This window comes from Hippocampus bargibanti, linkage group LG07 (genome assembly GCF_051943395.1).
Source record: "Hippocampus bargibanti isolate YZ-2025 linkage group LG07, ASM5194339v1, whole genome shotgun sequence".
In the NCBI taxonomy this organism is placed as follows: domain Eukaryota; kingdom Metazoa; phylum Chordata; class Actinopteri; order Syngnathiformes; family Syngnathidae; genus Hippocampus; species Hippocampus bargibanti.
This window is the reverse complement of record NC_142740.1, coordinates 327,954-343,543: the sequence shown is the minus strand read 5'-3', so window position 1 is coordinate 343,543 and position 15,590 is coordinate 327,954. Positions and strand designations below refer to the sequence as shown.

Genomic DNA, 15,590 nt, shown 5'->3' with positions numbered 1-15,590 from the left:
CTCATCTATGACGTTTTTCACTGTATGTTAGCAATCAGCTAACGGGAGGCAAAATGGTATGTTAGTTTTAATAATAATACATTTTATTTATAAGCGCCTTTCAGAACTCTCAAGGTCACTTTTCAGTCATGGGATCAGTTTTTTATGTGGGTGAGCAGCGGCAGCCACACGCGCCAGCGTTCACTCAACCCAGAAGCAACTCAAATAGATAGAAAGCTAGATATATATTAGCTATCTAGCTGGCTGGCTGCATAACTAGCTGGCTATCTATTCACTTAATAGCTAGCTATCTAGCAAGCTAGGCATTAGCTAGTAGATAGCTAATAGATAGATAAATAGCCAGTCTGCTCGACCGCTAATAGACAGCTAATAGATAACTAACAGATAGCAAATAGCTAGGTAGGAAGCTTGATAGCTAGCTCGATTGTCATAATTTATGATGTAACAGGAACCATGAATTATTTTCAAAAATGTACGCACATGTACATCAAAATCAATTAAGATAGCCGGTTAGACAGCTAGCTAGTCAGCTACACACGCAGGCAATGTTGAATGAATGAATGAATTTTAGCGCTTTGTTCCAGCTTCAGCTGTTGTTCAAGCGCTATATAAATCACCATGTATTGTATTTTGGACAGCCGCCCTCATTTCAAGCTCACATAACTCCAGCCCCATATAAATTAGGAATGAACTAAACTTCATCTGAAAGCAGCAATAAAGAACTTTTGGATTTCCCGCTTCTGTTTGATGCCTTCAGGACCAGTACCAGCTTTGCTACCGGGCCGCTCTGGAGTACCTCGGAAGCTTTGACCACTATGCAACCTAGCCAGCGCTCTTCTGCTAGCCACGCCGGCCGGCAACACCGCAGTCCACCGACTGCCATTCTGGCTCGTCCAACTGACTTTTGATCACGACTTAATCTTTTCACTTTCTCGAAGCACTGCAGAGGACATGTTTTGTTTTGTTTTGTTTTGTTTTGTTTTGTTTTGTTTTGTTTTGTTTTGTTTTGTTTTGTTTTGTTTTGTTTTGTTTTGTTTTGAAACATGCGCTCATGTATTATGATCATGACTATTATGATGAAACTCACCTTGCTGCTACTTTGTTTTTCTACCATAGACATGATGAGAATCTAATGTTACTTTTATTGTTTCTTGGTGTGTGTTTGTTGGGGCGCGGGGGGTGTCATCACATCCTGTTGATGGAGCACAACAGACAAACTTTTTGGGGCTCGGAAATACTCAACGGGATATTGAGCCACAGCAAGTTTGATCGTACTTCCTTTTATTCGTCCAGATTTCAGGATTTTACAAAGGTATAATAATAATAATAAAAAAAACATGATATTAAAGGACAACCGACACCATTTTTTGTCAGAAAAACGTTTGATAGCATTTAAATTAGCCAAAACACGCAGGTTGATATTTTTAGTCAAATGCAAAACACACATAAAAATGACTTCAAGTGTCCCAAACGACTTCAAAATGACCCCGGAAAATGACCCCCGGAGATGCCGAGTCCCGCCCCCTTGTTCGTGATGTCACATCAGGACGTCTCGCCTTGCTCTAGAATCAAAACAATGGCTCCAGATTGGGAGAAGATGCTTTCTTGTTACTCATCCAGTTATGAATAGGATTCAAATAGTTCTGAAGAGGAAAGCATACATGTTTGCAATCGATTCAAGAAGTCCTTCCGGATCATTTTGAGGCGTCTGGACTCCAATGTAGCGTCCCAGAAAATGCACAAGATGGCGCCCAAGCGCCGTTGGAAATGGGCTGATTTGTCTGCTGGGAATTTGTGTCGACTAGTATCAAATAGTAGTTTTGGTGCAACACACGATTCACCATGGCGTCATTGATGTGTTTTCCTTCTAATTTCGCCATTAACACGACGTTGTACCCAAAATGCATTGCAATGCAATGCAAAAAAAGTACCCAAAATGCATTGTGTGTGGCTTTCTCGATCAGAGGCGTTCCTGACGTGACGTCACGTCAGAACTCGTCACCAACTGGAAAACAAGACTTCCCGAATATTCAGCGCGAGTCTTTTTCCAGGCTGAGTGACTTTGCGCGGGGTTAGGAAAGCCGATGATGGATGAGGCGTTAAGTTCAACAAATCTCTCTATATTTTATGTCGTTTCACATATGTGATTTTTTTAAATAAAAAAAATATGCACATGAAAATCTTATGGACTCTTCATTCACGTGTATGGGCGTCTATTTATTGATGTACGTATTACGTACGTATAACAGTATGTCGTCAATGGCTAAATCCACTGGGTATTTGTAGATGTGCACATTCCACCGTGCCATCCTTGATCCACTGTTGAAAAGGACGCCTTGATCCTCGAAGAGGGTACAGCAAGTGCTGAAGAATGAATGATATATGTCGATATTACACAGATAATTTTGTCGCGCTAATGAGTTTCGTGCGCATACAACAAAAACGTACTTAAAAGCGGCGCCTTCCGGCTGGTTGTCAAGGTCCCGAGCCCCTCCCCCTTGTCATGTCAACAAACCCACAGTGGGCAACTGAGCATGCGTCAGCGCCGTCATGGAGGAGCGTCTTTTCAAGCAAGACTTCGCGTCTATCTTTCGACTGCGTTAACTCGCGTCGCGTCCCCGTTGCTTCTCACGTAAGTCGTTTTGGACGTGTCTTCACGATGTTTGCGCACGCCAAAGTGTGAGCAAAAGTAAGTGTTTTCAGCGGAGAGAAGCGGCAAGCAACAAGCTGTTGCTACTTGGGCTAACGTGCTAATCGAGGGCAGCTGTCACTTTTACAATGCGCACGCCCGATTCTTTCCCTTTTACACTTCCGCTTCTCGCACAAGGACGAGTTTTTATCGCACACTTTGTATTGCTTCACGCAAGTCTCGGACTCTTTTGACTTCCGGTTTGATTTTGTCTTGAGATCGCAAAGCAGGCTGTCCTTATCCGTTAGCATGTTTAGCTAGCTAAATATTTTTCCGAGGAGCTTTGCTCTCACTGGGCCACCGTCGTTGACTGACACACCCGCCAGCCAATCGGAAATAAGGCTTGAGTTTAATTGGCCGACTCAAAGAGTCGGGCTCGTTTGCGATTGGACGGTTTGGTCATGTGTCGTTTTACGGCCACTCCGATTTCGTGTTTGTTTTTGTTTTTGTTTTTGTTTTTTACTGAATCGGTGCAACTTTTAAGACACGATCGCGTTTGTCCACAGCGCTCACCATACGCACATACGGCGTTTTCAGGTTACACTCAGAACACTCAAGTCGGTTTAGCAGTCTCCCACTTGACAAATGCCATTGCTATTTGTTTCTTTTCTTACATAGCAACATCATAACGTGTCAAATTAAACCTCTCTTAAAGGACAAGCGACATCTCCGGACAAGTTGTGTCGGTAATTTGTTAAATCACTTCAAATGACTTGTACTGAGCGTATTTTACAAAAATTCCACCACATATAGCTATATTTTACCTTTTAAGACTCGCGCTGAATATTCAGGAAGTCTTGTTTTCCAGTTGGTGACGATTCCTGACGTGACGTCACGGAGGGAGGGAACGCCCCTGACCGAGAAAGTGACACACAATGCATTTTGGGTACTTTGTTTGGTCTGAAAACACCGTGTTGTTGGTCAAATTAGAAGGAAAACACATCAATAACGTGATGGTGAATCCTTGTGTGTTGCACCAAGACTACTGTTTGATAGTAGTTGACACAAATTCCCAGTGGAAAAATCAGCCCATTTCCAACGGAGCTTGTGCGCCATCTTGTGCATCTTCTGGGACGCTACATTAGGACTTCAATGACGGCTCGAATTGATCCGGAAAGACTTCTTGAATCGATGGCAAACATGTATGCTTTCCTCTTCAGAACTATTTGAATCCTATTCATAACTGGATGAGTAACAAGAAAGCATCTTCTCCCAATCTGAAGCCATTGTTTTGACTCTCCAGCAAGGCAAGACGTCTTGGCGTGACATCACGAACAAGGGGGCGGGACCTTCTGAAAGTGGCCACTTCCGGTTTCATTTTGAAGTCGTTTTTGGACACTTGAAGTCATTTTTCTTGGTGTTTTGCATTTGACTCAAAATATCAGCCTGCGTGTTTTGGCGATTTTAGATGCGATCAAACGTTTTTCTGTTGTCAGTGCGGAAACCAAAAAATGGCGTCGGTTGTCCTTTCAAAGTAGATTTGACTGAGAATTTTGTGGCCACTTTTAAGTTGCTCGCAAGTCTAAGTAGGGCAGGGTTCGGGGACGTCAGCTATTCCCCAGGAATGTTTTTTTTTTTGGGGAAAACAAAATTGCACATGGTATATTTTAAACAGCTTCTTCCCCCAAGCCATTAACTCTTTGAACTCTTCAACAGTAGCCAAAATGGAAGTGTATAGTGCCACTTAGCAGTTTTTTTGACGACGATACTAGTGCAGCGTGTTCTACCGGAAACAAATTCCTTGTGTGTTCTACATACTTGGCAATAAAGATGATTCTGATTCTGATTTTCCAGGCGTGAGCCGAAAGAAGACGTCCCGCGATGAGCGGGGACTCATCCGCCCGGGATGCGCTTGCGGGCGCGGCCCCTTGTAGGATCATGACGTTCACGCCATCGATGGAAGACTTCCGAGACTTCCGCCGCTACGTGGCCTACATGGAGTCTCAGGGAGCGCACCGGGCCGGGATGGCCAAGGTACGTTTGACCCGTGGCCGCTCCGACGCGCCGCTGACGCCTTTCCCGGCGCAGGTGATCGCGCCTAAAGGATGGAAGCCTCGGAAGACGTACGACGACATGGAGCAGCTGGTCATTCCCGCTCCCATCCAGCAGGTGGTGACGGGTCAGTCGGGACTCTTCACGCAGTACAACATCCAGAAGAAGCCCATGACCGTGCAGGACTTCCGCAAGACCGCCAACTTGGACAAGTAAGCTCAAGTGCAATCAATCAATCAATCGCAGCCCTAAATCAATAACGTCTGGCCCGCATGTAGAATGAAGCGCTGTTAGTGTGTGTGTGTGTGTGTGTGTGTGTGTGTGTGTGTGCCAAGTGCTGCCATCTAGAGGCTCAATTACAAACAGCAAATTGGTCGATGAGTCATTGACTGACTTCGCACCTCAATTTTTTTCAAGGATTTCAAATTGGATTTTTTTTTCTAAAATGGCCATTTTCTACATTTCTAAAAATGTTTTAAAATTGTGATTTTCTAATAATTTAAACATGGATGTGCTTATAAATAAAATGTATTAGTAATTTTATCATTGTTTTGTAAAATGGTGATTAAAAATACAATTTTGCAACAATCAAAATGGCGATTTTCAATTTTTTTGAATTTCATCAAATGGCGATTTTCAATTTTTTTAACATTTTCTATAATGGCGATATTTTTTTTTAAATTTCATAATGGTGATTTTCAAAAATGTTTACATTTTCTAAAATGGTGATTTTCAATTTTTTAGTACAATGTCTTCGATAGCGATTTTCTAAATGTTTAAAAAAAAATTAAAATGGTGATTAAAAAAGGAACATTTTCTAAATTGGCGATTTTTTATTTTATTTTATAAAATGGTGATTTTCAAAATTCTTGACATTTTCTAAAATTGTGATTTTTCTATTTTTTTAAATTTTCTTCGATAGCAATTTCCTAAAATGTCAAAAAATAAATTACAATTGTGATTAAAAAACATTTTGTAAAACGGCGATAATCTTTTTTTAATTGCATAAAATGGTGATTTTCAAACATTGTTACATTTTCTAAAATGGTGATTTTCATTTTTTTAATGTCTTCGATAGTGATTTCCTAAATGTTTAAACATTTTAAAATGGTGATTTTAAAAAGGAACATTTTCTAAAATGGCGCTTTTTATTTATTAAAAAAAAAACCATGTTCTAAAATGGTGATTTTTGTAAATAAAAATAAGAAAAGTCCGAAATGGAGCCACAGACAGAAATGGACGATGACTTGTCATGATGATGATGATGATGATGATGATGATGATGATGATGATGTAAGTGGTCACTTAGATGATGGTGGATGTCCGTTGGCCCCCCCCCCCTCCCCTGGAAACCCCCCCCTCAGGTTCTGCCATCCGCGCTACGTGGACTTTGACGAGCTGGAGCGTAAATTCTGGAAGAATCTGACCTTGAATCCGCCCCTTTACGGCGCCGACGTCAGCGGGAGTCTCTACGACCCGGTTGAGTACGGGAGAGTTTTCCGGGGCGCCGAGCGGACCCGCTTTGGCGCTCCGGCTGAGCGACGTGTTGCCTCGCAGGACGTCGACGAGTGGAACATGAGCCGCCTGGACACCATCTTGGACACGGTGGAAAAGGAGAGCGGCGTGAAGATCAAAGGCGTCAACGCGCCTTCTCTTTACTTTGGCATGTGGAAGGCGGCCTTTGCGTGGCACACGGAGGACATGGACCTCTACAGCATCAACTACTTGCACTTCGGGGAGCCCAAATCCTGGTACCGATCCTCAGTCTGCTCTGTTTCCCGGATAGATAGACCACGTCATTTCATTTTTACTTCAAGCGATATATAGACGCACCAAAAAATGGCCTTTCACGCCATACAATCCAATACACAATTGATTTACAGTATATAGCACTTTGACAACATCTGAAGCAATGTTATTTGTCCCATGACGGCTCGCTTTGTTGTGTCCGTTTTGTTTTGACCAAGGTACGCCGTCCCGCCGGAACATGGCAGGAGATTGGAGCGCCTTGCCAAGGGTAACTCCCTTACGTCTCTCTATTTTCCTTCAAGCGGGAGGTGTTCCTCTGATGTCTAGCTAGCTTTCTATCTCTCTATCTAGCTATCAAGCTAGCTACCCATCGATCTAGCTAGCTAGCATCTATCTTTCGACTAACTAGCTAGCTAGCCATCTATCAGTCTCTCCGTTTGTCTATCTAGCTATCAGCTACCTGCTATCTAGCTTGCTAGCCATCTATCTACTAACTAGCTAGCTATCCAGCTAGCCATTTATCAGTCAGTCTGTCTATCTAGCTATCAGTCTATCTACTCATCCCTTTATTTGTCTGTTTGTTTTTCCAACTTAATTTGTTTGTTGATTGCATCGTATCTGTTTGCACGTAGGTTTCTTTCCCGGCAACGCTCAAAGCTGCTCGGCCTTCTTGCGCCACAAGATGACCTTCATCTCGCCGCCCATCCTGAAGAAATACGGAATTCCCTTTGAGAAGGTGACGCCGTGGCTTTGGGTTTTGAAGCGGCGCGCGAAGGGTGCGGTGGGCGTGGCCCAAGAGGCCTTCCCTGATGCGTCTTGGCGCCGGCCGCAGGTGACGCAGGAAGCGGGCCAGTTTATCCTCACCTTCCCGTTCAGCTACCACGCCGGATTCAACCACGGTTTCAACTGCGCCGAGTCCACCAACTTTGCCATGCGGCGCTGGATCGACTACGGCAAACGCGCCGCGCTGGTACGCCGCCGACGAGCCCTTCCGATTGGCCCATCTCCCGACCCGCCCCGACTTGTCCGCCGCAGTGCTCGTGCCGCCAGGACGCGGTGAAAATCTCCATGGACGTCTTCGTTGGCAAGTTCCAACCGGATCGCTACGAGCTTTGGAAGGCGGGAAAGGACGACGCCCCCATTGACCACGCCAAGCCCACGCCCGAGGCCGCCGTCTTCCGGAAGGGAAACGCCGGCGAGCGTGACCCCCCATCGGCGAGGTAAGCTAGCACGCCGCGGACGGGCGGACGGGCGGGCGTCCGCTCGCCTGTTGACGGACGTCTTCTGGTCTCAGCCCCGAGGCTCGGACGGCCGCAAAGCGACCGCTCCGTGCCGCCGAGGATGCCAAAGGCCAGTTGGGTCGGGAGGAGGCGGAGCCTAAGAAGGCCAAGATGGAGGCCGACGCGCACGGTAATCAATCATTTGGGCTTTGACTGTCAATCATTTTTCAATTAGTCGCCTATCCCAAACATCAATTTATTGAATATATATATATATATATATATATATATATATATATATATATATATATATATATATATATATATATATATATATATTCAATTACATTTTAATAAACTAGCACTTACAGGAATATTAAATGACACATTCTTAAAAATACTTTCAATTTCACATTTTTGGACATTAAAAAAAATTCAACCTAAATTGTAAATAAAAAAAAAGTATTTTTGTAATTTCAGTAAGATGTTTATAATTTAACTAAAAATATATATACAGGTAACATCCAACTTATGACCGAGTTCCGTTCCGACCAAATGGTCGTAAGTCCAAATAGTCGTAAGTCGAAATCCTTTCAAAATGTTGAATAGAGACTTGGAGGCTAAATGACTGGCAAAGTCCCCCCCTCCCTCTGGTGCCATCACGTGGTCGATTGCTGTGCGAGTGTGACATGCTGGCTGGCTGGCCAAAATTGTCCTACGTGTTGCGGTGCCAGGCGTAGAATTAAAATTTTCCAAAATAGGAGGTCGTCTGGAGGTCGTGGTCATAAGTACGGGTGGTCGTAGGTCGAGCCGGTCGTAAGTGGGATGTTACCTGGATATAGATACGTATGTTGAATTCCATTTTTAACAAACTAGCATTTACAGGAAATGCGTCCTTGGAGAAAAGTCAAAGAAAACATTTGCGTGTTGTTGAATGTTGTTTCTTACTTTTCTCAGATGAGACAATCAAATTGGAGTGTGAGCTGCAGAAGAAAGAAGAAGAAATTGTCAAAGAGAACAAAGAAGAAGAAGAAGAAAAAGAAAAAGAAAGTTCACCAAGGAAAACGGAGAAGGAGGAAGACGTTGAACCCGAGCCTGCCGCAAACCACGTTCCTGCGCCTGCGCCTGCACACAGCACCCAAGTGGTGTCGCCCACCTCGGCGGAGGTGGCCGTCTCGGACGCGGGCGCGTCGGCGCGCAAAGCCTTCCGGCGGACGCTGAGCCCCGCCGATGTCCTGCACGTGCACAGTTACGCCAAAGGAGATTACGCCGAGGAAGACGCCGCCGCCGCCGCCGCCAAAGAGCAAAGCGACCGCGACGGCGCCAGAGGCCGCAAAGACGTCAACAAAGTTAGTCCGCGACGACGACAGCCGTCAGGCCCAAACGTCACTTTCATATGGCTGGCTAGCTATCTATTAGCTATCTTTCCAGCTAGATGGCTAGTTGGCTTGGCTATCTATTAGCTTTCTGGCTATCGGGCTATCTATTACAGTAAAGTCTCGTTATATCGATATTCAAGGGAGTCCGAAAAAATATCGATATAACCGGGACTATCGATATAACGAGACTTTACTGTAGTTATCTATCCGGCTAGCTGGCTATCTATTGGATATCTATTAGTTAGCTAGTTGGCTGGCTATCTGTTGGCTATCTGTCTGGCGAGCTATCTGTTAGCTATCTATCCAGCTGGCTGCTAGCTATATATTAGCTAGCTGGCTGTCTATTAATAATAATAATACATTTCATTTCTAAGCGCCTTTCAAAACTCTTAAGGCCACTTCACAGTCACATTAGCTATCTGTTAGCTATCTAGCTGGCTGGTCAGCTGGCTATCTATTAGCTATCTGTTGGCTGGCTGGTGTTGTGAGCTATCTAGCTGGCTATCTGGCTATATGGCTCGTTCTCTAGCTGGGTAGCCAGCTAGCTATCTAGCTGGCTATTTAGCTATCTAGCTGGCTATCTAACTGGCTACCTTCCAGTGACCTCCAGAGTTTTGAAAGGAAAATTATGATGATGATTCTGATTCTAAAATGTTAGCATGAACTGGGCATGTCAAATGAGCATCTTGTTTGTGAGCAGCAGAGGGCAGAAGAGGCTCGAAGCGCCACGCGGCACAACGTACTGGGCCAGCTACCCGGACATCACCCGCTCATCAAGGACGCCGTTGAAGGTGCGCCACACCCGCAAAGGTTTTTGTGTGTCCGCGCGGTGTTTGCCAGCGTCGCTGTCAGCAGGTCCGGAGGAGGCCTCGTCCGTGGAGGAAGGAGGACTGGAAGGGGAAATCTGGGCCAAGGCTCTGGCCCACCTGTGGCAGAGTCGCCCCCCCAACCTGAAGAAGGAGCGCGAGTACAACCGGAGGTTGGGTTCCAAGCCGCCCTACTGCTCCGTCTGTTCGCTCTTCACCACCTACCGGCAGGTAGCCAACCAACCAACCAACCAACCAACCAACCAACTTAAAATTTTGCTCGTCATCTTCTGCATCTAAATCATAAACTGTTTTTTTTTTAAATTCCTTTCTCAGTAGGAACAATTCCATTTCATGTGTATTTATTTTGGCTCTTTTCGGCTCACAAATGGTTTTTTTGTTGTTGCTTGAATTAATTTACTCGCAAAAATAATTACAAATGCTAAAAATAGACACTATTGTAAGCGGCTCGCTATGAAGGCTCATTCTTTATATAGCTAGCTAGCTAGCTATTTGAGTCAGGAAACATATTAGCTAGCTATCTATTAGCTATCTAGCTATATGTTGTATATTATAGCTATTAGCTATCTGTTCGCTAGCTAGAGTTGTAAGGTCATCCGTTTTCCAGACGGAGGGCGCCGGCGGGTCCAACGCGCCCGTCATGGCCGCCGGCGGGCACGTGCGCAGCAAGCCGCTGATCCCGGAGGCGTGCTTCGCCACCACCGCCGAGGAAGACTCGGAGCGCCAGCGGGCGCCGGCCGCGTCGCGCCTGGAGGACGACGGCACCAGCCTTCTGCTCAGCTGCTCGCACTGCAGCGTCCGCGTCCACGCCAGTCGGTTGTCGTCGTCGTGACCGTCTGGAGGGCGTCGGATTGACCTTTGGCCTTTTTTTTTTGTCCCCTTCCAGGTTGTTACGGCGTGAATCCCGCCACTGTGAGCAAGGAGTGGAAGTGCGCCCGCTGCAAAGCCAACGCCATGACGGAGGTGAGCGCGTCCGCCCGCACGCCGTACAAGAGTCTGAATATTTTGCCAATAAAAAGAAATGAAGATGGCAAGATGTTTTGACGGCTCTCATCACATTTTGCCCCAAAAATCATTTCATGAATACGTCAATAAATTAATCATTCATTTAATATGTTAAATGTTTCAAAATGTCATCATTTATTAATTTAAAAAAATGTTAGACTTTACTAAGATAATAATTTGACATGTTAATAAGTCAATAATTTGATAATTTTATTATATAATAATTCAATTATTTTATAATTACGCGCATTTAATAAGTTAAACATTTTGTAATTTAATGGTTGAATAGTTGAATAATTTGATAATTGTAATCATTAAATAATTCGATTATTTTATAATGGCACATATTTAATAATTTAATTGTTGAATAATTGGATATTTTGATAATTTGATATGAACAAAAATAGATGTTTTTGGTGTCATAAAATTTTGTTACTCGGGGAAAAAAGGGCAAATAAAATGTGTCAGATGGAATTAGTCGCATATTGAATTTAATGTATTTATTTTAGATGAAAATAGTCCATTTTTCACACGGACAGATTTTTAAAAAAATATCTTCAATTGAAGTTTCATATTTATTTATTTTTCAACAGTTTGTGTAATTCGATTTTAATTCCTACGATGTAAGAAATGCAACTTTTCAAAAGCAATCATTCAAAATATTATTTTGACAGAGTAAAAATTGGATGTTTTTCGGAATAAAAAAAAGGAAAATGACAAACAAATTCTAAAATCAATTTGTTGATTTTAAAGATTAAAAGACGAGTATTTTTCTTTGTTTATATCAGAAGAAAGTTTCTTCATTATCATGACCACAAAGATTTATGTCGCCGCTATGGTTTTTTTTGTCAAGATATCGTTACTAAAATATTTCTTTCAAAATCATAATTTTACAAAAAGAGATCATATTATTGTTGTTTTTGTTTTTCCTGCCCACGTCTGACAACAGCAACAGCTTTTGATTTGCTCATAATGTTATGTTATTGATGAACTTTGCCCAATTCCTTTTTTCTTGTGCATTTCAGAGCTGCTGCCTGTGCTGCCTGCGCGGCGGCGCGCTTCACAAAGCCAACAACAACAAGTACAAGGCCTTATTTGCTTTTTCTCTTCCTGCTTTTGTCTGGCAGCGTGTCGCCCCCCCCCCGCGTGGACTAAAGGGGGCCGCGGGGGTGTTTTTTTCTTTCTTTCTTTCTTTCTTTCTTTCTTTGTTTGCGGCGGCGGCAGGTGGGTGCACGTCCTGTGCGCGGTGGCCGTGCTGGAGGCTCGCTTCGTCAACATCACCGAGAGAAGTCCCGTGGATCTGAGCGCCATCCCTCTGCAGAGATTTAAACTGGTGAGCTCCACGTGGCGGGGGGGCCTTCTGGGGGCCTTCTGGGGGCCTTCTGGGGGGCGGGTGGCCGTGAAGACTGCCAACGGGAAGCTTACAAATGGAACTTTGGAAATCTATTCAAATGGCAATCGTCTATTTCGCCCTGCCCACCAATAAATAAATATACAATTTAATTCATACATTAACAAATTAATTCATTAATATAGCAATACATCAATAAATTAATAAAGTCAGTAAGAATTTGATGATGTAATAATTTGTTAATTTAACAATTTTATACTTGACTAATTTAAGAATTAATTTAAATATTTAACACATTTATAAATTAATAGATTTAATGGTTTAATCATTTAATGAATAATAAGTTGTTGGATAAACAATTAGGTAACTAAATAAACAAATAAATAGATGTATAAAAAGATACATCAATATATAATTAATAAATAAGTAAATGTACAATAGAATTCATACATTTACAAATTAATAATTTATTATATTAATAAATAATCTAATAATTGTGTAGTGTAATAATTTATTACTTTAACAATTTTATATTTGACTAATTGATGAATGTAATAATTGTATGTTGTAGTAATGTAATGACTCATTCCTTTGATAATTTAATAATGCCAAAGTCAGCTTTCTTGTCAAATACGCGCTACTACGCGTGACATACGGCACACATGAAATGACTGTCCTCTCAGACACTTTAACAAACACAAAAACGCCAATTCATGTCACGTAGTTAATGTCATGGTTTAATAATTTAATGAATGAATAAAAAAACTTGATCAGCCCATGAACAAGTAGTCAAGTGAAGAAACAAATAGCGATCGATCGATCGATCGATCTAAATAAATAAATAGATGACTAGGAAGATCCACGAATGAACCAAATGAGCAGAATTGTCTTTGCAGAAATGTTACTACTGCAAGAAGCGCATGAAGAAGGCGTCGGGCTGCTGCGTGCAGTGTTCGCACGGCCGCTGCCCCACCGCCTACCACCCGACGTGCGCGCAGGCCGCCGGCGTCCTCATGCGGCCCGACCGCTGGCCCTTCGTCGTGCACGTCACTTGCTGCCGACACAAGGGACCCTCGCACATCCAGGTCAGGACGGCCGGTCGGGAGTCCAGCCGCTTGGAACCTGCCGTTATCTCATTGGGAATTATATACTCACTCCTTTGAGCCATCCATGAAAAGGACTGCTTTCAAGGTCCTCATCCGAAAACCTTCGTCATTCAACTAAAATTGTGCCGGAAGCTCTCTTTGAATCTTTTTTTTTCATGAATTTGCGTTGGATTTTTGGGCTTGTGGCTGAACGTCCGTGTTTTTTTGCGGTCAGCGCAACAAAGCGGCCATGCAGGAGCTGACGGCGGGCCAGAAGGTGATCTGCAAGCACAAGAACGGCCGCTACTACCAATGCGACGTGGTGCAGCTGTCCAAGGAAACCTTCTACCAGGTCAACTTTGACGACGGCTCCTTCAGCGACAACCTCTTCCCCGAGGACATCGTGGTGGGTCTTCCCTTTCCGCGCCGCTCGCTTTTGGCCAAAAATGTCAAAGCTCGCATGTCATGTGACCTCCTCCAGAACCGCGACTGCGCCCAGCTGGGTCCGCCCCCCCAGGGCGAAGCGGTGCAGGTGCGCTGGCCGGACGGCTTGGTGTACGGCGCTAAGTTTGTAGCGTCCCGCGTGGTTCAGATGTACCTGGTAGGCAAATCCAACGCACCCTCGTCCACCCTTCCCAATTATCTGTGTGTCACGAGACGGTTGCGGGTGCCCTCAGGTGGAGTTTGAAGACGGCTCGCAGCTGACGGCCAAGCGAGACGACGTCTACTCGCTGGACGAGGAGCTGCCCAAGAGGGTCAAGTCCCGGCTGGTGAGCGGTCGCCCGTCTACAAAGCGGATCCCGTCGCTTGGCGACAAAGAGCGCTCCGCCCGCCAAACCGCGGCCAATATACGACGCTTAATGACCATTATTGTGCTTTATAGGACACAATTTAAAATGTTGCTTTGGACTTGAGCTAGCATCCTGGAATTTCACCGGTTTGATTTGCTTTCGCCGGCCGAATAAAATGATGCGACGGGCCACATTTGGCCCGCAAGCCTTTATTTAAACACACGTGACGTAAGGGATTAGCCAGCCAGCTGAATAGAAAGACATATAGCTAACAAGTTAGCTTGCGAGCTCGATAGAGTAGCATGGAATTTCACAAGTTTGATTTGCTTTCAAGGGCTGAATATAATGAAGTGACGGGCCAGATTTGGCCCGCGTGCCTTAACTTTGACACTTGTGACGTAAGCGATCAGCCAGCTATCTGAATAGAAAGAGAGCTAGCTAACATGTTAGCTTGCTCAATCGATAGCTAACTCTATTGATGAGCATGTAATTTCACCATTTTGATTTGCTTTCAATGGCCGAATAAAATAACGCGGCGGCCCAAATTTGGCCCGCGTGCCTTGACTTTAACGCCGGTTTTTTTAGGCCCTCCAAGAAAAAAAAGACGACTACGATGGTTTAGAAAAAAACTAATTGCGAAAACACGAATATACGATGCCGTTGTTGTCGTTCCCGCCGTCGAGTCTGTAACATGGCCGCCATGTTTGTGCTCAGTCCAAAGCGTCGGATATGCGCTTCGACGGCATCTTTGAGGGGAAGGAAATCATCCGGGAATCCAAGAGGCAGCGTGTCATCAACTCGCGTTACCGCGGCGACTACATCGAACCCGTCATCTACAGAGCCATCATGGAGTAGGAGCTCGCCGGGACCACCTTTTCTTTTGGAACTGGTTTTTCTCGTCTTCCAAAGACAACTAAGAGCACTATTTGTACTCCCTCTCCGCGAGTAAGGAGAAAAAGGGCGGCAAAGCATCATTTCATTGGCCTCATGTTTGTTTTGTGAATTGGGAACAAATCCCAGACACGAAATGCACAAAATGCGGAGCGGAAATCAACTTTGGGATGTCTGGAGAAACAAATGCAGCGCACCCTCTCGAAGAGATGGTCTCCAGAAAAAGAAAAGGTGCGCTTCATTTGCTGACCTCACAAAGCCGCCTTGACTTTGACCACAAATAGCATTTTGTGCACATATTTAATATATATATATATATATATGCATTTTAATTCACCTTGTCATCAGCTCCGTTTGTATTTGTTTGCATTATTATTTCACGTGATGACATACACACTCTGCTAATCCCAAAAGCATTTCGGGTGAAACACACACATTAGTACTTTTGTTTTGTTTAACGTCCCAACATTTGTCTGCTAAATTGATGTGATTTAATTTAAACTTTTTTTTTTGTGTATTTGTTTTTGAAACTTGTACAGTCTTTGGTGCTTTTCAACACCTCTTTGGTTTTTAAAACACCCAAAATCTATAAAGCAATCATGACTTAAAAG

The 15,590-nt window shown here is 44.0% G+C and overlaps 2 protein-coding genes across 9 annotated transcripts in view; both read left to right on the top strand.

The window, feature by feature from the left end:
- Positions 1-2,160, top strand: part of ptprfa (protein tyrosine phosphatase receptor type Fa) — a 36,880-nt gene extending 34,720 nt beyond the window's left edge. For 4 of the 6 annotated variants that reach the window (XM_089000066.1, XM_089000063.1, XM_089000062.1 and 1 more), the window contains one exon: positions 758-2,159. In XM_089000066.1, coding sequence (XP_088856192.1) covers positions 758-826 — 69 coding nt within the window. In that variant the 3' untranslated portion in view covers positions 827-2,159. Of the gene's footprint in view, positions 1-757 lie in introns of all 6 variants that reach the window. The other 2 variants (XM_089000061.1, XM_089000065.1) reach the window with 2 other exon arrangements.
- A 351-nt stretch (positions 2,161-2,511) lies between these two features.
- On the top strand, positions 2,512-15,485 carry kdm4aa (lysine (K)-specific demethylase 4A, genome duplicate a). 3 transcript variants are annotated; one of them, XM_089000444.1, is made up of 22 exons: positions 2,512-2,632; positions 4,484-4,663; positions 4,799-4,893; positions 6,046-6,160; positions 6,239-6,432; positions 6,649-6,698; positions 7,063-7,166; positions 7,263-7,400; positions 7,466-7,650; positions 7,725-7,840; positions 8,608-8,999; positions 9,730-9,820; positions 9,885-10,066; positions 10,464-10,668; positions 10,743-10,819; positions 11,887-11,942; positions 12,086-12,194; positions 13,109-13,297; positions 13,533-13,703; positions 13,779-13,898; positions 13,975-14,067; positions 14,803-15,485. In XM_089000444.1, exons 2-22 carry the CDS (start codon positions 4,511-4,513, stop codon positions 14,941-14,943), a joined length of 2,976 nt encoding a protein of 991 aa, XP_088856570.1. In that variant the 5' UTR covers positions 2,512-2,632; positions 4,484-4,510; the 3' UTR covers positions 14,944-15,485. The 3 variants fall into 3 exon arrangements, with proteins under 3 accessions (XP_088856570.1, XP_088856569.1, XP_088856568.1); XM_089000443.1 differs by having other exon boundaries at positions 4,718-4,893; positions 13,533-13,700; XM_089000442.1 differs by having other exon boundaries at positions 4,718-4,893.
- Positions 15,486-15,590: the final 105 nt, after the last annotated feature.